Source organism: Zeugodacus cucurbitae, chromosome 6 (genome assembly GCF_028554725.1).
Source record: "Zeugodacus cucurbitae isolate PBARC_wt_2022May chromosome 6, idZeuCucr1.2, whole genome shotgun sequence".
NCBI classification, from domain to species: domain Eukaryota; kingdom Metazoa; phylum Arthropoda; class Insecta; order Diptera; family Tephritidae; genus Zeugodacus; species Zeugodacus cucurbitae.
The window spans coordinates 16,398,328-16,426,326 of record NC_071671.1 but is presented as its reverse complement, the minus strand read 5'-3'; the positions used below and the strand labels follow the sequence as shown (position 1 = coordinate 16,426,326).

General features: G+C 32.9%; 1 protein-coding gene across 36 annotated transcripts in view; it reads left to right on the top strand.

Annotated features, from left to right (window-relative positions):
• LOC105213249 (protein muscleblind) overlaps nucleotides 1-27,999 on the top strand; it is a 285,776-nt gene that overhangs the window by 197,051 nt on the left and 60,726 nt on the right. For 26 of the 36 annotated variants that reach the window (XM_054234584.1, XM_054234583.1, XM_054234582.1 and 23 more), the window contains 2 exons: nucleotides 22,979-23,149; nucleotides 26,446-26,637. In XM_054234584.1, the coding sequence (XP_054090559.1) occupies nucleotides 22,979-23,149; nucleotides 26,446-26,637 (363 nt within the window). Of the gene's footprint in view, nucleotides 1-22,978; nucleotides 23,150-26,445; nucleotides 26,638-27,999 lie in introns of those variants that run through there. The other 10 variants (XM_054234586.1, XM_054234585.1, XM_054234600.1 and 7 more) reach the window with 2 other exon arrangements.

Sequence of the window (27,999 nt, the reverse complement as noted above, 5' to 3'; positions counted from 1 at the left end):
ATAAATGGAAAAAAAAATTTCGATGTGTGACTTTCCATACATTTGGGCGTAAGCGGTTGTATTCTCTTAAACCGAATTTAGTTTTATAAATTTAGATCAACTTATTGGTTTTATTTAAGTTCATATCTTTTTTATTGAATTTTGCTACTAAATTAATGTTATTGCATATTATTAGGAGGATTGTACTTACTAAGCTCTTAGTAATATTAGATTTTTCAGCATTTTTTTCGATTATAAAAACACAACTTAAAGTGCGAAAAATAAGAAAATTGTATCGAAAAAAAATTGAATTGCAGGCGTTTTAAATTTTTTTTTGTAGTAAAAAATCGTTCATATATTTAGTTACATTTTAAGTATAGAGATCCTTTGGAGAACTTATTGTAGAATATAAATATATGTACATTTTCATGATACATTTAGAGAGATTGTTGTTATTAATTTATTTCCATTATTTTGAAAATTTGTTGACGAATGTATTTATATGCAGTCAGGAATTATATTCTAAACTCAAAAAAGATTTAAATATTTTGTATGTACAAATATTTGCTGCAATCAGCATTTTTTAAAGCATACCCGCAGGCGCGAGATGTATTTCATACATTTTCTTATGAAATGGCTTATTCAAGCGTTTATATATATTTTTTTTGCATTATATTTGAAGCACCTTTGCAGACGTTATACAGAATTTAAGGATTTAATTAAAAAAAAAAATATTTGTATGCCAACCACATACAATTGTATACTCAATATCATAAAATTTATTTCGTAACTCTTGCTACTAATTCGCTGAAATTTAATTAGAAACTCTTTTCAAATCAGAAAAATATATATTTTTAAGAACGCTTAACTTCAAACAATCGTTTTTTGTAGCATACCTTCAGGCTCCTTTTTTGTTTTTACCAATATTTCAATAAATAATACCACCAACCCTCATTTCATACCTTTTTCACATATCTTATGCATTTATTTACGTGATATACATAAATACTTCCGCAAGAAGAGACCTCCGACATGCCGCTTGAAGGCTTCTACAAACATATGTCTGCCTTAACCGCATAAATGTTGCAAGCTTCCCGAAACTTTGCTTCTATACAACAAATTTACAATTTCCAATTACATTTTCTTTTTTAAGTTTACGCTTGTAACAGATTTGGGCGCATCCCTTTTTTAACAAATTTATAACAGATTGTTTTTATTATAGACATAGTAATGTGGGTAGGTATGTGTACTTCTGTGGTAGTTTGTGCTACCTTTCTCACAGCCTAACTAGATGAGTGTATTTTTTATTGCTAGATTTCTTTATAGTAAATATATATTTATATTTATATAACCTTTTTCCGCAAAGCTCAGCGCAACCTTTTGTCAATTTCTCTGTTCATCTGCAGCTTCTTTCCAACGCCAACACAGACATATTAGAAAATTTGATTTCACTCACTGCCTCTAAGGTCCACACCTAGGCGGCAGCGTTCGGTCTAGCCTTATTCCAGCGTCTGAATATTTTTGTTATATTTGTATTTCGATTTGCTTGCTATACTGCTACATATAGTGTTCATATATTGTATATATTTTTTATTTCAAACTCACTCCTTACAAATTTTGTTCTTCAGAAATTGATTTCTTGTAGACGTTCTCCTTCCCAACCGCAACATTCAACTCACATGTGTCTCTTTCCGCCCTTCTAACAGCTTGGCCAATTGCAATTGCTTTGGTTATTGCCTTCATTGGTTGTTTTTGTTGCTGTAATTGTTATTGTTATAAGAAAATTTAATATGTTATGTTCCAGTTAGTTTGAGTAAAAGTGGGAAAAAAAGTTTTTTGACGGCAAAATTATTGAATTTTTGCATCGTTTTCTACAAGCAAATGACTAACCAAATAGCAGACGAGCAAATAGACGATATAACTGGTGTGCGCCTGTATGTATGCTTGTTGGGTTGGCACTTTAATTCTCCACCGTCAGTAAAATGTGTTCGTTTACTCTTATAACAATATGTTTTCTGCTCTTTTAGTATGCTTTCAGGTGCTTTCAGACGTTTTTGGGTGGTTTGCTGCTTTCTGCTTTTATTTATATATTTTTGTACGCAGATATATATAGATATAATAATATTTATAATATGTGGGGGCTAATGACGCACAAATTAATATTATGAATTTTAAGCGAATGGGTGGAAAATCGAGAAATGATAAGAATAGTGAATAAATGAATGGCTCGTGAATGAGTTGTATAGGTTTAAAGTAAAGGAAGAAAAAAATATTACATTCAACTGTGTAAAGCGAATTTCTACAAAATTAGCTATATTTCTGAGCATACTTTTAGGCGGTTAAAAATCATTATTTCTTCATATAGACAAACATAGTCTTGAATGTTTTCGAGTAATATAAAGTTATAAAAATCAAACTTTTAGGCGCTATAAATACAATTTCTTAACTAAGCACTTAAGTTATTATTTTTTATTTTTTTACCATGCTACGTTACATTATCATGAATTTGCTTAAAAAGGCATTTATTTAATATGCCTCGATATAAATATCCTATATTTAAAAATAATGCATATCTCAATCACATAACTTAAATACCTGCAAATTTAAGGTGCGCACTTGAAGCCAACAGCGCGCGTAAGCATTTATGCTCCACCCCATAAGCGCGCGCAAAACAAATATATTTCACTTTTTGACATTTCCAATAAAGCTTAGCATACTTTTCTACGCGCACTCACACACACACCGACGCTTATCGCATTTCCGCGCATTTCACACACATCACAGCACTTTGGATGCCTCTCAAGTCAAGCAGCCGCAAATTTAGAGCCATCAACATGAGCACATATTAATTCATGAATTCCGACACACACACTCCAGCTGATAATTATGCTACAAGCGCATGCTGATAGCGCAAGACATGACAAAAACAGCAACAACAACAACACGGTTAAGTTTGTTCTAATGCCATGAGGCATATACCTTTTTATGCGTTGAAATTCAATACATCAAAGTCAACTGATAACAATCGAATGGCATTCGCAGCGCATGTGTTGACACGCATACACACATACACTCACGCACGCGTCACTCACGCAAATATGTGGGCATAAAGAAAGCAATAACAACAGCAAGCAGCGCGCTTAATGTCAGCATGCCAAAATGTCGACGAAATGTGGGTACACTTATAAACTAAGTGAGGCATATTCAAAAGGCACATTTGCCCGCGACTTAATGGTCGTCAATGCATGTGGAATGTGTCTGTGAGTGTGTGAATATGTGTAGGTGTGTACCTGACATATGCGCGCTTTTTAAGCATATATTTATAGCAGCACTTAAATTCGTACGCAAACACATCGGTTTGTTGCTACGTAATGCAAATGAATAGCATACTTACAGGCGCTGCTAGTGGTTGCCCCATCATTTACATAGAAACCCATCAGCGCACCGAACTCAGCGGATTTCGTGATATTGGCGTGCGCGTGCAATTGCTGTAAACCATTCGCTTTGCCTTGTCTCTTTTGCACCTCTGCTTCGTCTCTTCACACTTCTTCGGCTCCACCCAAACACTGCTGTCGCACCTGTCTATTTATGTGCGCCTACATACTATATAATATGAATTTGTGTGTGTCGCTGTGTGCGTGTGCGCGCGCCTGGAATTCATTAAACGGCATTAACACCCGAAATTTACACACTAAATTACATTTACGAGCATACTTTGGGGCGCAAACAAAAGCAACGGCATATGGCGAAAGCAAATAACGGCATTACATTATGCGAATGAGTGCGAGCTCAATCAGTAGTGGTAATGGCAGCACGTAGAGACTGCTGAGGTGCTTTTTAAGGTAAGCATTTGATAGGTGCGCTTAAAAGTATGTTGCTGAAAACTGAAAAAGTGTGTATAAACAATTTGTAGATTAAAATAGTTTTATTTTAAGTCATGCGCAACTACATTTAGTTAATATCTATTTATTTTTATATTTTGGTGCCTAAAAGTAGGCAACTGAAATTGGTAAATGTGTTTCTAAGCCAAGCTTTGAGCTAAACTTGTCAGTTTTGGTTAACTAAATCAATAATTACGCCTAAAACGCGACTATATATTTTCTTTTACTGAAATATATACACATATCAATCAACTAAATGCTAAGCGTTGGTTAATTATGTGTATTTATGTGTCAAAAATCAATTTTCTACTCAAATCAGTTAATACGTAACAAAAAACGTTGCTGTAGAAATAAAAAAAGATACCTCATCTCTACCACGAAGTTAGTTGCACCAATATGTGTTTACATTACTGCGGCTCATTCCACATGCCGCATTGCCTACCATACGGCTGACGACCATTATATGCTCTAATATGTTTGCATTAAAACACTATCTACGCCATTATATCTTCGGCAAGCAACGGGTGTGTTTGTATATGCTTTGTATTTATTTACCGCTAAATTATTATGAGCCTCATTAATTCAGCATGATATGAGGAAAGCAACCGTGCCTAAAAGTATGCCATCGTCAAATCGAAAGACAGTAAAATGGGTGGAACGACAAACAACGAGTGACTGACGTCAGGTCATTATGAAGAGACAAACTGACATAAAAAGGTGAAAGTTTGACGGCATTAGAGTTGGAGAGAGACCGAGTCTGAGACTGAAACTGAGTAGAGGTCATGTGTTGAGTACCTGAGTGACAGGCCAATGTCATAAACTAGCAGGCTAACAGTGTGTATAAGAGTTTTGCGCGTGGCATATTTTTACTGAGGATTAAAGTGGTATGCGTTTGACAAGCTAGAACTTATTAAAGCACAATAATAGCAAGCATAAAACTTGCTGCACGTACGAGGGCGCGAACGAAACTTGTATACGCTCTTCGGCTGCTAAAAGTATGCTATTAAAAGCTAACTGTGCCCAGAAATCGATTTATTTTTTTCGTTTCGCAAGCATTGTCGGCATTCACGCGAAGGCATCAGCCAAATTTTACGTACCATTTCACCATTGTCGTTTCATCTTCATAGTGAAGAAGCACATTCTAAGGCGCCAATGCGCTGCGTATTTTTATCACGCCACAAAAGGAATATCCAACACTCTACCATGTCCTCACAAGCCATTTCGTCGCAGCAACGGAAACGCTACGGCACTCACATTTAAACTATGTGGGCGTGGCAGCCGTGGACGTGGTGTGCCCCTGTCATTGCGAAAATTTCAAACAAAAAATGTGGGCGCAGTTAAAATGTAATCAATGTCCCTTTAGATAACATTTCGACGATAGCAAAATGACATGCACATAAAATTTTTCAGCAAACGGCTGCCAAGGAAAGTATATTGTTAAATGAACATTACTACCACTATTTGTTGCGCCAAAATGTATGCAAGACAGCGCGCAATCACATTTACAAATGCTTATGAGCCAGAACCTTGCGCACCCGCCACGCCAGTCAGTCTTTCAATAACGTCAAGAGAAAATTAGAAAAGCACAAACGCCCAACTGCAAAGAAATTATAACAAAATGGCGTTTCACAAGTTCCTAGCGCATTTCCAAGTTCGTGACGCAATGTTGGGTGAATTTTTAATTTCGCGCTAGCTTTAATTTTCATAAAATTTCGTTAATGACGACAGTTATGTCAGCGTTAGCAAGCCAAATTACACATCAAAAATACGTTTTGACGGAAGTTGTGTAAAAAAAATAAATTGCTTTAATAAAAGAAAAGAATTGCATACTTTTAGGTATGCGCAATGATATGTGCCAAATGACATTATAGCTATATGCGCGGAAATTTGTGTAGGAGAGAAATTTCGCGATATATGTCCTGAAGTAGCATATTTGCACATTTGCGCATAGCATGCTTTTCGGCACTTAAGCGCGAATTGTTTGATATGGCTTTTGAATGGGTAGGTTTGTATTTTTAACGGCGTTTTAACTGTGGGGTGTGTATAAGCTTACTACTACAAACAAATTAAAGATATTCTTTTTAGTTAATATACAAATAACATATGCTGTTTATATGTATAATTTATACATTAAGTAAATATTTAATGGCAAATGAAGATTATAATATAGATTTTTTTTGGTATAGCTTTTTTTGGTTGTTGAACTTGTGGAACACCTAAAATAACTTCCTGACATTATACATTTGTCACTGATGATATTAGTTTTCTCTGCTTTTAAGTAAAACTATTATTGGATACTATTCGATAGAGCTTTTAAAAGTTTCTGAACTTGTGGAACACCCAAAGAAATTTTCATTAATAGCTTCAGAACCCTACTAATTAATTATTTTAATATTTGAAGCTAAAAATGTAAACTCAGACAAATTTTACAAGTTTTGAACTTGTGGAACAGCTAAAGGAGCTTGATAAAATCATTCAATGTGAACTTACTTAAATTCTGCTTTTTCCGATTGTTAAAAATATTATCTGATTTATGTTTAATTTTTTTGTCGATTTTTACTGGAAATAAATTTTTTTTATCTTATTTATATAGTTGATATATATACATTATTAGTTAAAATCATTTCAAATTTCCTATTCCACATGTACACATGTGTTAAAAATATCTCTCTACATCAACTGACTTGTCACAGCTTCAATTAAGTGCGCAATTTCCTTGCTACATAGCACACTTTCAGGCGCAACTACATGTTGCAAGAAAATAATTGCCATTTCATGCCACAACTATTACCAGCAGTTAATTTTTCAATCGATTTCATTAAATATTTACAATACTAAGCCAACTGCAATTAAACTTAATCAAATTTAGCGCATTTCTTGCATACTTCTAAGCTATGCACATAAACAACTAAAGTGCATACGAGCATATAATCACTTTGCAACTACACTTCAAATAACTCAATTATATGTACAAATGAACAGAATAGTTGCAATACTTTGAAATTGGCCAACTATTGACCACTGTTTACCTACAAGTTTTTGTAGCATACTTTCAGGTAATAGCGCACGTAGTTGCTGCTGCTGTTGTGACCACTTTGTTTTTGCTGTAACATTTGCTTTTGCAGCACTTAATTTAATTAAAGTTCGAACATGCGCCACATGCTAGCGGCTAACGGTGTATAGCAGAGATGAAGAGCTGAAAGCGCATAAAAACACGGAAATACTTTCTTTCACTTAACAGTCCACTGAAGTGAATGCCTTACATATACATATGTGTATACATATACGTGGTAGCTGCAAAGTACGACTATGCAATACACGCAATCGCAAACGTATATCAGTCGTTGCTGCTCTTTACATGCACATTTTGCTACATACTCATTGCCCCTCGTACGTCGAATTAATTTCCGTTCTGCAAACCAATTGAAAATCCAATTTTCAATACGCGGCCATCGATACATGCCCACACCGCCTGTGTTTATTGCTCGCACATACCGATGAACACATGAGTTGGGTGTGGAAAGATATTGGTGTGCTGTGTGTATGCGCTTTTACTGCCTAGCGGCATGACGCTGGCACGCGGCGCCTAGCAGGTTAAAGGTTGTGCCTTTCTTCACGCTCACTCACACACACGCTTGCTTCGTACATACATATGTATGTATATATGTACTGTGTATATACCTCCTATATGCAGGGCAAGCCGCTCATCGATATGCTCCGCGCCACAGTTGTATGGCTTCAAAAATAGGCTTTGCAAACATACACGTGCCTAAAAGTAGGCAACAATGCTTACATGTACGTATAGTGGCACCTGAATGCGGCCAGCATTGGCATTGAATGAAAGCCCACAGTGGCTGCGGCTGTTCGCTGCCATAAACTACATACTTACATATAAAGCCAACAATTTTTGTTTACAACTACATATAGTTAACTATAGCATACACTACGGCGCCACGCAGACGCCGCCAACTTTTCTTTATTAACACACGCCTCACGCTCCACATTATAGTCTAGTCTAGTGAAAATAGCTAGCTGTAGTGAAAATACAATTTTTTTATATGAAAAATACTCACAACACCGGCAATAAATGTCGAGCGTAAGAAATGGCATAACTGTGGCTTACTTTTGGGGGCGAATGAAATAAAAATATACATACTTTTTTTGCCAGCAGGTAGAAACAGTGTGGTTATTACGCGCGCATTGACCATTCGCAATTGCAATAATGCCGGCCATCTACATACAAACATACATAGTACATATGTATGTGGAGTGAAAAATAAACTGAATTATTCAGCGCATATTTTTCGATCCCCCCTCATTTCTCACGTCCACGCTGGCGCGCCATTTGTGTGGCACAACGGTAAATATGTTTGTATGCGGTGTTTTTCTGATTTATCGTGTTTGCAATGCCAGGTATGCAATGCATTTCAACATAATTATTTCGCATACAAAATGGCAATCCAAGCGAGACACATACAGACACATCTACCAGCAATGCACTCAGACACGCACACACAACGATGACGTTGTGCCTTCGCTTGTCTGACTCCTTTGTCTGCACATTAATCACTTTTTCACTGTTCGCATATTTTTCCGCACGTTTTCGCGCATTTTTCATAAATTACTTGCCACTCTTGTGCGTCAGCGTGTAACGCGAGTACCATCGTGTGTGTGTGGAGTAAATGCTGACAAATTATTATTTATAACTTGCTGCGAAATTTAAAGCTAAATTAAGTAAAGTTTTTTTTTTGCGCATATTTTTTTGGTGGTACCATGAAATTAGTTGCGTTATTTTCGTAATTGATTTACGTGATTAATTTCTTCTTCGCGCTTGTCATTCTTAGTCATGACATTTCCACGGTTTTTGGTGGCAATTTGACGTAAGATTTAAGTATCTAGCTGTTTTGGTGTAGTTACGAAGAGCTTTTGAACTTGTGGAACACCTAAAATGTTATCAAAATTTATTAATTTTTAACAAATGGCAATGCGTAGATGTGGAAGTAAGGAAAGGCATATAAGATATGAGAAACCTTGTCGAATCACTTCACTAAATGTAAATATTAAAATATTTTTAGAATATCAACTTCGTAATATTCTAAGAAATAAGTACTGAAACTTATGTGATACTTAATGAAATCTTATATAAGCAAATAATAAACAAATATATAGTATTTTTTATATTTATACTTATGCACATTGCACTAAACGACTATAAATCCTATTTGGATTGTTTTACTACCTGCTTTCTTAGTATGTTCTGAACTTGTGGAACACTTCTTAATAGTTTAAAAAAACATTTCAGTGTGGTTATTTCAGTTTAATACTTTATAAAACATCTGAAATCTAAATTGACTTACTTAATAGCGCTTTTAGACAGGAGCTAATTGATCAATTAACCGGCGTCTGATCGATTAAAACGCTGATTAAGATTGATTTACCATACAAAATAAAATCTATATATTGAATTTGAATCGACTTGAAAATCAAATGCAACTCTGCGACAAAGATGTACGATATACGTTCTTTGTCTGCAATTGGTAGATGTCGCTACTAAAAATATGAATCAGCTGATGAAACTTACCAACTTCTTATGAAAAGCAAAAACAAAATTGCATAACATCTGATCGGTTATAGAGTAGCAATTAATTTGGCTGTCTAAAAACGCTATAAGTCTTTCTTACTTAATTCTGAACTTGTGGAACACTTTACATATCGCTTGTCACACTTGTATTCTGAACTTATGGAACACCAAAAGTGCAAATTTTTTTCCAAAAATATACTTTAAAAGGATTTCCAAAGTAGTGATTTACTTATTAATGAATTTTTGAACTTATGGAACACTACATATGTACTTCAAATGAGCTGTTGTACATGTGGAATGCTGCATATTATTATTCAAAGTTGTACTTCAAATGAACTTGAAACACTACTTTTTAAATTTGTACGGTGTACTTTAACTGAACTTGTGGATCGCTACATATTTAATACGCTTTACAAAGCAATGAATTACTATTACAGCACACTTGAACTTGTGAAACACCAAATAATTAATACTACACGCAAAATTTATTAAGCAGATAAATTTAATTTCAACAAATTCAAATATCCACAATATTTGTTTTCAATTGTAATATATTTGGTAAAGCACTTCAGTGCCCCAAAAATGTAATTCATAGCATTTTGAAGTGCAATCACTAACGGTGCTTGAAATGGATTTTAGACGAACACCAAAAGCGAAATACCCAAGCATATAAAAACGCAGTTATCTCTATGTAAAACCATGAATATGAAAATTTAGGCAATACCAGTGAGTACGGCACGTTTAAACTGCATGTGGTATTACTACTGACCGTTCGTAGGTAGGGCTGTGCGCCACAGCATGCATCAATGAAAATGAAAATATTTTGAAAATGCAAACAGATTGGTAAAGCAAATGGTCAATATTTGTACTGACTATAGCTCAGCCTAAGCTCTAGCTATCCCACCAATACACATACAGAGGCTTTGATCAATACTTTCATTCATATATGTATGTACATATGTATGTGTGGAGTATGAAAATGAATGGCGCGCAGAGAGTGTGGAGAGAAAAAAAGTGGCGAAGCTGTCAGCTTGAATTGTTGTATTTTTTGAAAAGAGTCTGTTAACCGTTTCATTGCACATGCATGCACAACGGCTGGCTAGAGCGCCTGCATGTATGCAAATGCAAATGGAAATGCAACACACGCAGCAGATTGCTATTGAAGAAATTGAAAATAAAAACAAAACAGCAATGATAAAAGCAAAAAGTAACAATTTGTGGAAAAAAATTGTAAAAATTGCTATAGACCAGAATCGGCAGACTAACCAATGAACGCGCTAACCTGCTGGCCAACGGATAGTGGTCACTCCGCCAGCGTGTGTTTGTGAGTGTGTCAATGCGTGGGTATGCCGCCTAAAAGCAGTCTAACATATGCGCCAGCCACGTTTTGCTACGTTTTGCTTGGTTAGCTGGTTGCCCAGTTGGTTAGGTACTCGGTTTGATTGCGGCAGCACATATAAAATCGCAAATAAATTATTTTTTTTCATACCAAAATGCTTTTTTCTTCGTTTTTCCTCCACAGCAACTTTTGAATTTGATTTTGTTGCTTGTCTTGTAGCAAAAATATTTGTATGAATGAGCGCTGTGGCCTCATGGCCAAGAGCGTATGCATGTTTGTTATGCTTTTGACTTCTAAACTTGTTATTGTTTTTTGTGATTATTATTTTTAGTAGTCGTCCGTCGTTGTTTACTCGCCACTATTTGTATGCTTTTTCTTCTATTTACTTGCTATTAAAGTTCGCTTGAATACATTTTGATGATGCTTTAGCTGAAGTGCGCGCGTGTTCAGCCGATTTTGATGGCTATTCAACAGCGCACACTCATATATATATGTATACACATACTAGTAGCGCTTGCATAGCGTGATTTTAGGCGTTTGTAAGCGAAGTGCTGGCAAGTGTTTGTTGAAAGCAAATATGCATGCAAAAGTGAATATTGGTTATAAATATTTTGGAAAAGTGCATGCATCAGTGTAATTACGAGTGCAATTGTTTTGCGAAAATCCGAAAAGAAGAAAAATCAATAAAAAATTTCAATATTTGGCGGAATTTTTCTGGTGTTCCACAAGTTAAATTGCAATTTGTAAGTGGGAAAGTGAAGAAGAAGTAAATATATCAAATGCTATTTAGCAATTTAATATATTACAAATTTTCTTATAGACAAAATAAAAAAAATATCCAGTACTTACAACAATTTTGAGGTGTTCCACAAGTTCAGTTGTAATTTATAAGCGCTAGAGGAGTTAACTTGAATATTTATAATGCAACTTTGTAATTTATTATTATATCTCAATTATTAAATAATTATAATAGCATTAGATAGTCTTAAATATAAAATCAGTATAACAGCATTTATTAACAAAATTTTAACATAATAAAATTTTTACCATAAATTTTACATCATATTGTCACAATATAACATTTCCCAAAAATTTTTGAAATTTTATGTATTTTATCACATTTTCTTAAACCTAAACCGAAACGTTAGTGTTGAACTGTTTAGTCGAAGAGACCGAAACCCATATCGTCGTCTTCTTCTGACTCCGACCCATTCTAATACACGTTCATTGGCTCCTTCTGACAATTATTACGAAACATATAAATCTAAGAAAGCAACAGATTTTCACAGTAATAAATATTTTATTGCTTGAAAATCCTTATTTTACTATTTTCACATTTTTTAACACAATTGAATCAGCAAACATTTGAGTTTAAATTTACGCAGCTGGTATGGAACTAACCTTTATGACCCATAATATGCACAACAAACGCACACACAGCCATATTCGTTACATTTTATGGCAAAGATTATGCCCAGAAAACCTCTCCATTACTCCATATAAATATTTATCTTTTCAATCTTTTGAAATATTTTCAGCCAGATAATAGCGGAAATAAACTGTGTATATGGCTTTGGCAAATGAATATTCATTTTCAAGTAAATTCAGCACAATAATAAACCCACAAGTTATGTGTGTGTGGCATATTTGTGTGAATTGGAATGAGAAAAAACCGACTGCGTGTTCATATTCATAGATGCGTGAACATGTTAAAGACGTATTACTTTAACTTGTAGCATATTTGCAGGCGTCAATGAAATATACAGCTATTTATGTTATATAAAGGTGCTTTATTGCGGTGCTTGTGTGCTTGAAGTGTTTGGCAATATAAGTTTAATATAGTCGAATAAAAAAACGAGTTTCTATACATAAAAGCAAATAATCGAGCAATTTATGGTAAATGACAAGCATACTTTTAGGCGCACTGTAAACAAGATTTACAATTTTACAAATATTTCTATAACAAAAGCTGGTGTTGTAGTAAGGAATATTGAATATATTTATAAAAGACATACTTTTAGGCAGAATTTTTTTTTTTAGTTTTTAAAAATTTTATTTTTATTTTAAAAATGAGTTTTATTTATATTTAATATGCCGATATAATGTCTTCCACTTTTCTTATGTATTACAATTAGAATAAAATTATTTCATTCCTACTTTTAGGCGCAAAATATTATATTTGATTTTTTCATTCAATTTTATAAATACAAGTACGTAGTCGAAGTCGAAAATATAATTCAAAGCATACATTTAGGCGCTTTTACATTATTTTATTTACAAAATGGTATTAAATAAAATATATAAAATAATTTTAAGAATTTTCAAACACATTTCTGAATGATTATGTTATTATATGTACAAGGAAATATAAACGAATCATACTTCTTATAATGAATTTCTCACATGAATTTCTAGTACTATTTTAGTCGTAAATTTAATATTTTCGAGTTTAATTATTTATGTTACAAATAATCTCTTGCAAAGCTGTATATTTATTTTAAAAGACTTTTCACTTATATATTTTTCAAAAATGTATGTAAAAACTAAATATGTGATATAGTTTTTCATCAATCTCAGCAACCAGCAGTTAATATGAACTTAACCTCAGCTAAGCATACAAAATCAAGTCTATTACATTTTTTGATCACATACACCCTCTCTCTTTTAATCACTCACACATTGGTGCCATTTTATACGCTAGTTACCGCCTGTTTATTTGCCTGCGAATATTGAAATGTAAACAAAAATTGTTTATCTTTTCCACTCGCTTACTTACCCATTCGCCACTTTGTATTTGTATTTCTACTTTATCAATCAATCGATCAATCAATCAGAAATGCATTTTGCCACAACAACAAAAACAGCAGAAACAATAATCTACCGGCAATTTGCATTTGAATACGGGGACAAAGATACAAAAAAGCTGAGCAAATAAATACTATATATAGTACATATGTGTATGTGTGTGTGTGTGCGTGACAAGTGAGTTGCAACAGTCGCTTGTTGTGGCACATGGCAAAAACAAGCATATCAGCAACACAATCAACAACAGCAAACAGTAGTGCAGACTCGGACAACTACTGTGCTAAACAAACATGGAAAGCACAGTTGCTTGTTTGTATGTATATGCATATATATATATATCTATATGATTGTTGTGCTCCACCATCGGCTGCTGGACAGCGCCATCATACTGTTGGCTACTGTTGTCACCGAAAGCTTCGTTGTTTTTATTTTTCTTGTATTTGATTTCAAATACATACAAGCTCCCAATACATATATACTAACAATTCTCACTGCATGTATTGCTGTAATTGCACATCTGTTGGTGACATTGACTAAGTCACCTAATCGTCGATGAATCGTAGCATATTTTTTGGCGCCATTGCTTGTAATTTAATGCCTCGATAACTGTCAAATACATATACAAATATATACAAGCGACGAAAAGGATAAATAGTTAGGCGGTGTGTGTCGCTTATGTCATTGATGGCATTCAAATGACTTTGCGACTGCGTATAATTAACTCTCAATTACTGAATGCTATTCATATTGCATATAATTGCGATAAACAACTTTTTTTAAACTCGAGTTTGTTAAACACTTTCATATTTAGCGTTAAGCTTTACTCGCAAATACTGGTATACAAAATATTTTTTTAACTGGTGTTTATTGAAACAATTTGGTGTTTAGCGTTAAACACTACTTTGAAAAAATTAGTATATTGTATATTTTTCTTTTTTTCTTTTAACTTGAGTTTCTTGACAAATTCGAAACTTAGCATTAAATATTGTACACAAACAGTGTTTTAGTGTTTAATGGTAAACACTTAAAAATTAGAATTTTTTGACTTTTTTTTAATTTTTGATCACTTACAAGTAGTGCTGTAAGCACGGAGTTTAACTTACATAATTATTTAAATATGTACCTAGTAATCTATAAAATGACGTGTGTTAATTGCTGTGAATAATAACTAAATAATTTAAAAAATTGTTAACTCGTGTTTATTGTTAAACACTGCTAATAAAATATACAATGAGTTTAACATAAAAATTTCGGTATATAGGAGTTTATTGGAAACTTTGTGTTTAACGTTAAACACTGTTCACAAACACGGTGTTTACCGTACATAATTGTATTTAAACTGGTGTTTATCGACTATGAAAATGTTTACATGTAGTTTATTGAACATGAAATTTTGCTTCTTAATTTCATCTTGTAGTGCAGAGAATTCTTAATACATTTTTCTAACCATTACCTTAAACTCGAGTTTATAGTGTTATGTAAATGTTCTATTCTAATTGAATCATATCTGTATATGTTCAAAATTCAATACTTAAGAAATCAGACTATTAATAAAATAATAAAATTTTAAAATTGTGCTCTTAATGGATATTTTTTATTCCACTCTCCTTCAGCAGCAGTTTCCATAATTTCCAATAATTTTCGACAATTTTTCAATATTCTCGCGCGAATATAAATAACTCTTATTCATAATTATTATTCCTTCTTGCAATTATCGCCATCTCTTTCACTTCTTTCTCCACTCCATCGTACTCTCCCTCTCTCTTCATACTTACTCCAGCGCACCGATCGAAAAATTAACTGCATTCACATCAAAGAGTGCCCGCTTAAATGCCATAATGTAATTTTAATTCACATATCACAAAAGCAACAATATGCTGTACAGCAGCACTAACAACAACAACAAGTATATTCACAACTAAAGTGAGTTAATGAAAATTGAGTAGCGTCGAGCATTACGCAAGCAACAAGCAAGCGAATGGCAAAAAGAAAAGTAGAAAAACGTGGAGTGAAAATGACTAAAGAGTAAAGGAAGAGTAAAGCAAGCAACAACACAGATTTGATTTAAAAAGGACTATCAACAGCAGCAGCAGCATCATCAACACTACTCCACCGCCAGTAGATCCTCACGAATATGGCAAACATTTATTTTCTCTGTGCATACGTGTGTCTCTGTGTGTATGAGTGTCTGTGTGTGTGTGTGTTCACTGTAATGAACAGATGAGCTGTGAATAAACGGCAGTCAAGTGCAGAATGGTAATGTGAAGTCAGAAAGATGGCAGCCACTAGCTACTATTGACAGCCAGACAGGAAGCAGGGCGAACGACTGTGACGGCGCATTGATATGTACTCATGCGTGTGGCTGGTGTAATGTAACGAAACACTGAAGTGTAGTGAGGCATTTTGTTTTAATTTACGCAGCTTTTAGGATAATTGAACGTGTTTTCGGTGTTTTTGGTGTTCTCGTTGTATTTGTTGTGTGTTTAATTGCGGCGTTTTTGTTGCTTGGGTGTTTGCGTAATGGCGGAAATGAATAAATAAATAAGCAAATAAGCAACTGTAAACGCAAATTTTGATACTTACGGTGGTAATAAATAAAACAGAGCGCGCTGGTGACATATTCAATGGTGAGTTGGAGAGTTGTTGTTGTTTGATGAGTGTCGAAAAGTGAGTACCAAATTCACTGGACAAGTGTTAAAGTTTATATGGTATTTAAAAGTTTCTATAAATGTAATACAAATTTAATTTGCTTTGAACTATATAAAATTTAAAACAAAATCATCAAAAATAAAAATCCTACATATTTCTCGGCTTCAAAAATTTACAACAGTACAAAACCAATCTAAATTAAAATTGGTTAGAAATTCTTTGTTACAAAACAATAAAAAAAAATATTCTTTACTATAAAAATTTATCAAGACTTTTTATGCATTTTTTATTTATTATTTTTTTTTTGTTTTTTAATAGTTGAATTTTTAATTAAACACTTTTTTTAATGAAAGAAATATGTTTGAATAAAAAAATGCTTTTAGATGAAAATTATTAAAGAACCAAAAACCACAAACATTTTACAGATACTTATAAAAAATCGGCAAAAGTTGTATGTCAAAATATTAAAAAAAAAAAAACAGAAACAGTTTTTGGCTCAGAATTAAATTTCAAAAATAAATATTTAAAAAAAAGTTTTTTTTTTAATAATACAGTAAACATTTTAAATAAAAAATTATATTATATAAAAAGTTTAGTTAAATAAATTTTAGTTTAAAATTTAAAAAGTACTTAACTAACAAACTTCTTTTAAATAAAATAAATAAAAATCATTTTCAAAATTTAATTAACAAATAAACAAAAAAATAATTTAAATTTTCAAAATATTGCAAACATTAATTTTTTTTATTTATTTCATAAAAAAAAAATTATTTTATTAAAACAAAATTATATATTATATAAATTATATAAATTGAATTATAAAAACATAAAAAAAATTACATATTTTCAATTCAAAGAATATCTGAGCTTCGAATAAATAATAAATTCATTTCTTCTTTGACTCAATGGAATCATATTTTCCACTTTTATAGCAATCTTCCATATCAAGCACTGAAATATTATGCAATTTTAATGTTAACTGCTACAAAAAGCACTCAAAAGCAAGCATTTTAATTTCCTTTTAAGTGTACAAATGTGTGTATGTGCATTCTGAAACGTTTTTTAAATTGTATGCACAAAAATTATTTCGATTATGGCTGTCTACTTTTCACCAAAGGCCAGGTGGACTAAAGGAACTGCCTTTTACTGATTTTTTTTCACTCTCACAGAACACATTCCCACAAACTTCAAAATGGAACGCAAGTGCAACATGCAATGTTGCATATAATAAATGGCCAACTGCCGCACAGTGCTGCCACCCAATTGGCAATATATAGTGGCAGTGTATTTGCCTACCGGCAATTTATGGCGCTGCAGCTAATATTGTTATTACAATTTTTTTATGAACAAAATAAATAAATGTTGCATGCAACCTTTTTTATTTCAAAAAGTAATTTGTAGGTACTTTCATAAGTAAAAAGAATAAATATATATAAATAAAAAAACAAAAATAAAATATATAAACTGGCCGTAAAAGTACTGCGAATATATTGAGGCACCGCATTTTTTAGCAACAAAGTGAGCCGGGCATGTTCGCACTGACGCCTGTGGGTAGGCTACAACTGCTAGTTGCCGCCATTGCCCTCTAACAATTATATATGCATGTGTGAGCGACTCGTATGTGGCAGCGAGTAAACAGCAGTTGATTGCTGCCGCCACCAGCTGGCGTCACGCTGCATGAAAGTCAAATAAACAAAAGCGTGCCGGCAACGACAGGTGAGCAAACGCCTAAAAGTGTGCTATGAAAAATTAAAAAACGGCCCTCTAAAGGTAGCACACATACAAGTACAAATTCAGCTTGCAAATATGCGTGTTTTCATGGACAAAGCTATTTTTAATTACTAAAAAATACTTCAAATTACTCTGTCATTTCAAAGTATTTAATTTGATATTATGGACTGTTGTATCATGTTGCAAATATATTTTTGATGAGTATTTTACTAGTGGTTGAGTTTGCTATTAATACTATATGACATATCTCAATTCCTCACTGGGTTGCATTCACCATGTATTTGCCTGCACGCACAGCTCTCTTTATGCAATCAACGTGCACGCGTTCGTACATAGTGATTGCGCTGACAAATATTTAATTTTAAGTAAATGAAGTTAACAAATATTTATCATTGGACTTATTTCAATTTTTATTTAGTGCTTTTGCGGATGGTCTGCGATCTTTTTGCTTATAATTGAAGCACAGTTGTACTCGAAAATCATATTCGGAATGTTTATATTTCTGTTTGATTATGAAATATGAATGAATATAAATGGCATATATATGAAATATTGAGAGCATAGCTATTCGTACAGCGTAGTCAAATTAAAAATAAAAATATAAAAAAATAATAATAATAAATTAAAATAATTAGTTTGGAATTTACAAAAAAAAATCATTCAAATAATATATGAAACAATAAAAAATGTGTATCAATAATAAAAATACTGAAATAAAATCAAAAAAACTCAAAAACGCCTAAAAGTGATATATGACAAGTGACAAATGACAAATGACACAAGTCATAGTCATTAAAATTAACAGAAGTCAAGTCAGCAAGCACGTAACGCGTGACTAATGTTAAGCAAACGAAGCTACATTAATATTTTCTTAATGCGGCTTACACTGAGAGCGCCTAATGCATTCATAAATAATTATTTCAACGAAATTTCTATTTTTAACCTCAAAACGGCTGCCTAGAACACACATCTTCAACACAAATTGTATTTTCAGTTATAATTTTCCGCTTTTCGTTCAAAATCTGCAGTTACGCTGCCACAACAAACCTCATTTCCGCTCGAGCACTGTATGAGCTGCTTAAGTATTTGCATCACGCTCAGCTAATGTTGGTTTATCGCCGTGCTACTCAAAGCAAATCCGAGCCAATGACTTTCAAGTCTGCCAACAGCATAACTATGAAGATTATAAGACTTTTGTTGGCTTTTTTCCCTTGCCTTATACTGAAAGCGAAAAGTACGTGTTGCGACAGCGCACTATTAATATTTTTTCGCAACGAAAAATTTTTTCTAGTTCTACTTTTTTTCTTTTTCTATTTTTTTTTTAATATAATAATTTTTTTTTTTTTTTATTTTTTCCTTTTTAAATTTTCTGCTTGTCGCTTCAAATCGTTTTGTGCACATCTCCATCGCCGATTTTCTGCCATTTTGGCACATTCCACTCGCTACATTCCACAAACTTTCACTCGTTTTCGATCTTCTTGTCAGTTAGCTGCTATCCTTCGCTCCGCTTACACCGCACCATGGCCACTTCGCGTCATCATGTACAAGATTATCCTTTTAAATTGCAATGATTACTTTTTCGTCATTGCACACAAAGACACAACCCACACTCACAAACACACACATACATGTAAATTGGGGTTGTAACTCTGCAAGTCAGCATAAAATACAACCAAATGAATAACTAACTCGCCTGCGAATGCGAAGTTGCGGCGTAGAGCGTGTTTGTGAAGTTTGTTGCATTGCGCTTTGTTATTCAACTAGTTCAACTAGCGGTCACACAACAACTGCAACAACAACAGCAAGTCTCAACTGTGAATGATATTATTTTGCTATTTCCCATACTTTCGCTAGTGAGTCACCACGGCGTATACGCAACCTTCACTTTGTCGAGTTAACTCGACTATCCCTCCAGCGCACTGTCACGTTCGCTGCTTGCTGGCTTCACTGCTGCTATCACAGCGAGACAACGCAATCATTCAAGGCAACAAGCGAAAATATTTATATTCATGTCGCGCTGCTTCGAATGACTGTCCGTCGCAGTGTTCGCTGCGCTGTAGTGTTTGTTGCTGTAGTTTGCTATGTGCATTTGTCTGTGTCGCAATCAGAAACGTGTTAAGAAGAAATACTTCATGTACTACTTGCTCGCTACAGCTTCACAGTCACAATCACAATCCCAGTCGAGTCGAGTTAACAGCACAGGCCAGTCAGCTAGCTACTTGGACATGCAGTCCTTGGCCACTGCTGCAGCGTGAAATGGACTTGACCGTTCATGCTTTTTTCATGCGCTGTGTTTTCGATTTTTCTCAATTTTTTTTTTCTTCTTTTTTCCACATTTGTACAATTTTTGTTCATTTTTTCGCCATCTTTTTCCACTTTTCGTTGTTGTTGTTTCGGTTGTACTCGTATTAAATGTCATTTCACATTTCGTGACAAGTCGGCTAATCTGACTGGAAAGTTATTTATTTCGCCTCGCTGCATCGCACTGTAGCCACTCTCCTCACCTTCAACGCACCGCCAGCGCTCGCTCACCCGCTCCGCTCTACAACTCAGCCACTTTCGTTGCAAGCACAGTCTATTTCGTCTGCAACATAATTATATTTGAAATATTTTTTCAGTTTTTATTTTTATTTTTGCTGACCTGAGCACCTGCTCTCACACTCGCGTTGCTCTTACTAACCAAATATATGCATTTGTAGTGGCGCGTGAGTTGGAGCAAATTTCGTATGCTAAATGCATACGCTTTCTTTTTTCTCCCGCACTTTGCTTGCTTTCTCTCTTGCAATTTTTTCCAGACCAAAATTTCGTCTGCAACTCTATGCGACTTCGATATTCATCGAAAAAAATTTGCTTTTTATTAAATTTACGTATTTCTATGTAAATTTATAGTGTCTCCTTTGCTTTTTGCACTTCTTCAAATGCGCCATCTGATAAAAGAAATAATTGCGGAAAAATAGCGCAATAATGGCAAAGTAAATAAATTTACGAACTATTAAATTTATGGTGTCAATGGGTTTGCATGTTCTTAAAAATTGCGAATTTTGTATAAATAATAAATTAAAGAAAACTTTTAAGGTATTTATAAGCTTTTTGGTGGAATTTAGTAAATACTTATGTATACTTTTAGGGGCATGGCATCGACTTTTTTTTAATTTCACTTACTAGTTTGTACTTTAAAAAATAACTATTTTTAAAATCATGTGGCAACTCCATAATTAATACTTGTTTCATAAATCATATTACAATAACTTCTCTATAAGAAGCTTAGCGCAAATGCCTTAATAAAAACAGTTGCATAGCTTTAGGAGCGAAGCACATATGATAATTACAGAGTTTACGTACGCTGACTTAGAGATCGCCTAAAAAATTTAAATTTATTAAAAAGGCTTTATTCAATTTAGAATGACAGTTATATAATTCGTTATATGTTTGTTCATTTATTTGTAACCAGATATACCTTAATAAAATATGCCTTCAGCCTAAAGGTATGCTTAAATAGATTACTGATTATCATAGAGCTGTCTTATGGGCAGTCTTTTTAGTCTAAATATTTAATATTCATTGTTGAATTTTATTTAAAATTTATTAGAGATACAAATCTAAAAAGCTTATTAGTAGGTATGCATCTGCCTTTAGAAAACCAATTTACAGAAATTCTTTTTCTGAAATATTTTCAAACTAAAGAGTTAAAAACTTATTTTCAGAAACATTTTTTTAAATTAAGTTATTATATAATATTAAATATTATAATTGTATAAGAGCGAATTTTAGTTTGAATATAAATTGATTTGTGTGGCGTACTTTCAGGCATTTGAAGGGGGAAGTATCCATTTTACATTAAAGTAGTTGATATTTAGTTAAATTAAATAGTATTTTGGGATAGTTGTATATAATTGCAATACTTTTTACGGACTTTCCAATGTAGTTGCATACTTTTCGGTGTTTAAGACATTTCATACTAATTAAAAAAATATATATATCACTAGTGCGCTATTTGCGTATCTCATGCCACTTTAGGCCATATAAAATTGGAAAAGGAGTAAATATAATATTTTCTTTCATTTTCACCAAACCAGCAAATCTTCAAGCTCCTAATTTATGCCACAATTCAGCAATGCATGGGTGTGTTTTGCACATTTTTTACATTTTGATTGCTGAATTATTACCACATTCACAATCGAACACATATACGCTCGCTCAAATGAGCGCATTTATTTGAAGCCGCCAAAGCGGCAACCATAAGCAGTGCCAACACCGCCCTAAGTAGTTGTGAATTGCGCTGGTGACAGGCGGGAACAAGCCAGTCAAATAAATTTGATGGCACACAGACACATACATATTTATTTATATATATTTATAAAGAGATGTGTGTCACATACTATCACTTCTCTTCTATGTGAGTGTGTGTGGCATGTGTGTGTCTTTGTCAGCGCCAAACAATAGTTGCAATGCGCAGCTACTTAAGAAGACAAATTGATGTTAGGTGACTTGAGAAATGAAAATGCTGCTGCCAGTTGAGCTGACTACATGCGATTGCTGACAGTCAGCAAAAGCTAGCGCTTTGTAAGGGATATACATATAAAGGAGTGTACTCACTTCTTTTCTACACCAACTAGAGAGTTATTACTCGCCTTTTTTGCGCCTTTTTTTTGAGTGAGTGTAAGTGTGCTTGTATAAAATAATATACGCGTGTGTGAACGAAGATGTGTCTGTATGTGCGTGCATGCTCTAGAGCATAATTTACTGCGATAATTTATTAAGTTTACTTTGCCACAATAAACTAACGCGTATGTGCTGAGCAAATAACCGTCTTCTTATGTGTGTGACTGTGTGTGTACACAGCAATCAAACGATTAAGTTTATTACTTAGGAGTAACTTTTGTGCAAGAAAAAGCGCAAAATTCCTAAGCTTCACCACCACACCACCAGATTCTTATAATATTTTATATAATTTTTCATTTTAATTCCGGCACTTACTTAACCACTCTTCTTCTTCTCATAAACTACTTACAGGGCCGCTGTAATCGTGATAAACCGCCGTGCAAATATTTTCATCCACCACAGCATTTGAAGGATCAATTATTGATAAATGGACGAAACCATCTTGCCTTGAAGAATGCACTGATGCAACAGATGGGTATGGCCACTGGACAGCAAGTCATACCGGGACAAGTGCCAGCCGTGGTGAGTATTTTAAAAATTAATAACTGTGTGTGTGGTCTTTTTGTTGTTATAAGGCGAATAGAATTTCATAACCCACAAGCAGAATATATGCATACTTGCATGCAATATCATTAGTAGTAGACAAGAAAGCATATATTTTACTTGCAGCATATTCTATTCACTTGCTTTAGAGATAGCAAGAAAAGCAAGCTCGCATGATTTTTCATAAAAATCAACGCCATGGCCACTTGTGTGGTGCGAGCTGCAATGTACATAGAGAATTTTAATGAAGGAATTCGAGTGCTTGCTCGAGCGCTTAGTTATTGAATAACTAGTGGTTGCAGTGAGTGTAGAAATGTTTTTTGTTGAGAGATGGAGTAATGGGTGTAAAGAAATTCAAGTTTAACTTGTGATTTAAGAGTGTCAGACTACAATGAGCAGAGAGTTGAATGCTTACGAATAAAACATACTTTTAGGGGTATTTATATATTTCAGACATCCAATTTTTTTGTTTAAAATTTTTTTCGTATTTCCAAACACTAATCTTATGTGATCTGGCATTGAAAGGACTTTAGCACAGTTTATATGGGAATCTTTTGAAACTTAAGAGGTCATAGTGAAGAAAGTGACGAAAATAGTAAATATTTGTTATATGATAGCTTGGAGTGAAGCAGAGTTGATTTTAAGACTAACGAAAAAAAAAGTAAAAAATAGGTGATAACTACCCCATTCAATAAAGAAAACACGGAAAGATGCTAAATAAAATTTAGCAAAGATGAAGTTAGAAATGATAAAAAAGTTTTCAAAACCAATAACTATTTTAAAGTTAAAAAGCTAACAAAACAGATTTTTATTTTTAATTCAAATATGAAAAGGTTTTTTTAAAATATAATTGTAAATTATTCAAACAAATTCTTTCTAAATACATTGAAGCGGACTACTACGCACCATTTCGGAACTAGTTCATGAACTAATTTAGTTCCGTTTCAGAATTTTTTGTCATTCCAAATTTTTATTTAATATATGAGGATTTTTTCATATAATTGGATATAACTTCCGCATGGTCACATCAAATTCTTTCTAAATACACTGAAGCGGACCACTCCAGCATTATTTCGGAACTAGTTTATGAACTAGTTCTTTTTCGGAATTACTTGTCATTTCGAATTTGTGAGAATAATTTTTTCATATAATTGGATATAACTTCCGCATGGGTATATCAAATATCTTGTCATATATCAAGAAAATTTACAAATTTTTTTTAAACAATCTTTTTAGTAAATTCGCGCGATTTCCATGTTTTTGAAATAAAATGGAACTTTTTCTAAAGCTTTGGCATTAATACTTATTTGTTTTTTAGGCTCGGATTCTCTTTTCACTTAGTCACTATGTTGGATATATATTTAAAAGTTGATTTCGCGAGGCTTCCCTCAGAACAGTCTTCCCTTCCACTTTAATATCTGCTAGGGAAATAAAATTTGAAAAATTTGTATTATTGCTCATTTTCAGCTTTTAATCGAGATTTATATGAATTTTTATAACGTACAATCCAAAAGATTAAAACTATTTAAAAGTTATATAACTTCTAGAGTACTTTTGAAAGGATATAAGCACTTTTGTCTGCATCTGTTTGAAATATAAATTAATGAATAAATATAAATAAATTATTTGCAAGCAAAGCACGTACATAATATGAATATTTTTATATTTTTTTATAACACTTGCTGATTGATTTGAAAAATAACTTATGAAAAACCAATCGAATTTTTCCACACCCAAAAGTATTTATTTAATTATCCCCGCTGATGCGATATCAAAAGCGGAAATTAATATGGATAGTACACCAAAATTCCCAACTCATCAACTAAATTGAATATCCCAAAATAAACCGTTAAATATAATTTATTAAGCGCATAAATACTGCATAATATTTTTCCAGGCTGTCAATTAATACCACGCACCACCCGCTCAACTCGCGCTAGACAACGCACGCAACAAATCTCATAAAATTCAAAAAATATTTCTGTCACTGCTTTTCCAAATTAGTCAGCCGGGCAGTTTGGAATTATTTTTCGCAACGGAATGCGTTATATTAATTTAAAATTCCAACACCCGAATGACATTGACACATTCTCACTTCACACTGCAGCACAAGACCTCCAACCTACCCTGTAACCCTCATCGTCTGCTGGCTCATCATCATCAGCTATTCATCAGCTGTCAAAGCTGGTGAACGAGCGGAAAAACTCGAAATATGTATTTAAATTAAAATTCATAATAACCCGCCGCGCTGAAGGAGAGAATGGTATGGCGGAGCAGTCGCTTAATGGCAGCCTACAACAGCTACCAGCCATTGGCGACTAAATATTGTCATTAACGGCGCACTCGCACACTTCTGCAGCCATTCCTTTCCTTATTGCCAACCAAATGACTCATTGCTCCTATGCAGTCAAGCAGTAACTGACTATGTGTTGTAGGTCTCTGTGTGTTTGGCGCGCAGATGAATAACAAATCCATCATTTTCATTTAACAACAATGTCAGTTATAGCGCGCCATTGAGGAAAGGGCATGGCATAACCCATTAGCGCAAGCGAATGTGAAGTGTGTGCGCTGTCTTTTAGCATATTTATAAGTAGAATATTTCAAACTTTAGTGCGACCTGCTTCAGACCAACTTCCGCAATCCGCAATAAGTCAATTTGAAAGCTTCAAAAGCATTAAAAGCTTCCGAAGTGAGCTTTCGATTGACTTAAAATCTTATTTTAAAAATAAGTAATTAATGAAAAATTAATTTTATTTCTTTTTTTTTGAAAAGTATTTTTATAGAAAAGTAGAAAAAAATGTTTAATATTTCTTTCAAAAAGTTTTAAATTTTTAAATCACCAAAATATCTCGAAAAAATATATATTTTTTTTTAGAGTTTGCTAAATTAATCTGAAATGTTGGGTAGGACGTATGAGTAACTATTCATTGGAGCCAAGCACAAACTAAAATAAAAAATAAATATGCTGCATCTTAATGATTTTGGTACTTGTATACTATTCAATTGAATATTAATAAAACAGTCAACCATACCAACACTTTTAATCTAAAACCTTTTAATATTTCTAATTTATGTTGATAACTAAGGGCGACTATAGGTTATAATACCAGTTATTTTCCACTAATTAATACATGAAATATTTGAAAAGCAAATACCTTACGCAATTATTAATTTTTTGTTCAGTTTTGTCCCGAAACATGATTGTTTATATATATTTCTCTCTCTTTCTCCCTCTCTTTTTTTCTTTTCATTTCTCTTTCATGCTAATCTCATAGCCTCTTGTTTATTCACAGGCCACGAATCCCTACTTAACCGGCATACCGGCCAATCCGTACCCTAGTCCATACTATGCGCCTGGAACTTTAGTGCCTGCATTACTCGGACCAGATCACACACAATTGGGTCAGGTGGTGCCACAAACGGTACAAGTGGCACAACAGAAAATCCCACGTTCCGATCGATTAGAGGTGAGTCCAAGGCATTTCAAGCAATTTCACTAATAATTTCTGCTTTTAGTATACTTAGAAAGATATTAAAAAGAAAAAAAGAACTTACAAAATGAAAATATTATTAATAATTTATTAAATGCTTTCGTTTGTTTGTTTTGTGAAGCCAATAACAAACAAATATAACAGTTACACTAATTTTAAGATTTTCTTAATAATAAGTTTGAAGTGTTTCAATTTGAGTTTTGTTCTGCGCGTTTATTTGTATGAGTTGTTCTTAAAACACTTATTTTATTAATTATTGTTGATTTATTAAAATTTATTTAGCATGAAGTGTTATAATTATATATTGTATGTGTTTCATTTATTTTTTTCTTATTAATTCAATTTTTTTGTTTAAAATTAAATTAATTTTTATAATAAAATTTGTTATATTTTTCTATGATTGTATACATTTTGACAAATTCATAAGTACTCATACATTCAAAGGCATCGATTTTTTATATCATCATCTGAAAACGTTTTTGCTATAATTTTTATAGCAACTTATTTTTACCGCGTGTACTCAAATTCGTTGCCAGATGATAATAATCTTCATAATCGGTTCCAAGTTTTCGAAATTTTTCCTAAAATAATTTTGCTATAATTTTTATATCAACTTTTTTTTGCGTTTGAGTTCAAACTCCTCACCAGACGCTAAATAATATTTATGTTCGACCATAATTTTTCTCAAATTTCCTGATATAACTTTGCTATAATTTTTATAGCAACTTTTTTTTATCGCGTGACCCCAAATTCATTGTCAAACATTAACCAAATTTATTCTCGAGCAAAAAACCTCAATTTTTTTAATAATGCAGATACTTATTAAATATTTAATTATTAAAGTAATTTAAAACTTTAATTGTTAAAAATATTGAAAAGACAATGGTCAAAGTGAAAGAAACATTATATAGTAAATTGCAACTAATATCGCTTTGCGACATTGTTATGTATATAAATACACAAGCCGTTGCACAGAAAAGCGTATACGTCTTCTGCTATAAAAATAAATATTTGCCATAATTTTTTATAGCGACCTCAAATAACTCAAATTTTGCTATAACAGCATATTTATTGGCAAGTAACCAAGTTATCTTGAAATTAGCACACTTAAAATTGCTATAATTTTATAGCATGTACCTTTAAAGCGAAGTAGTGGTCGTAAAATGTTTATATTTACGCTAGTATCTGCTCTGGTAATAACTTCCAATGTCAGGAGTTTGTCAAAATATGTAAAAAAAAAAAATATTTTAAATTTAATAAATTTTCATTTATTTCTTATAAACTGTAAATTATTTTTATTTTATTTAATTATTTAAATTTTAATTGATTTTATTTTGC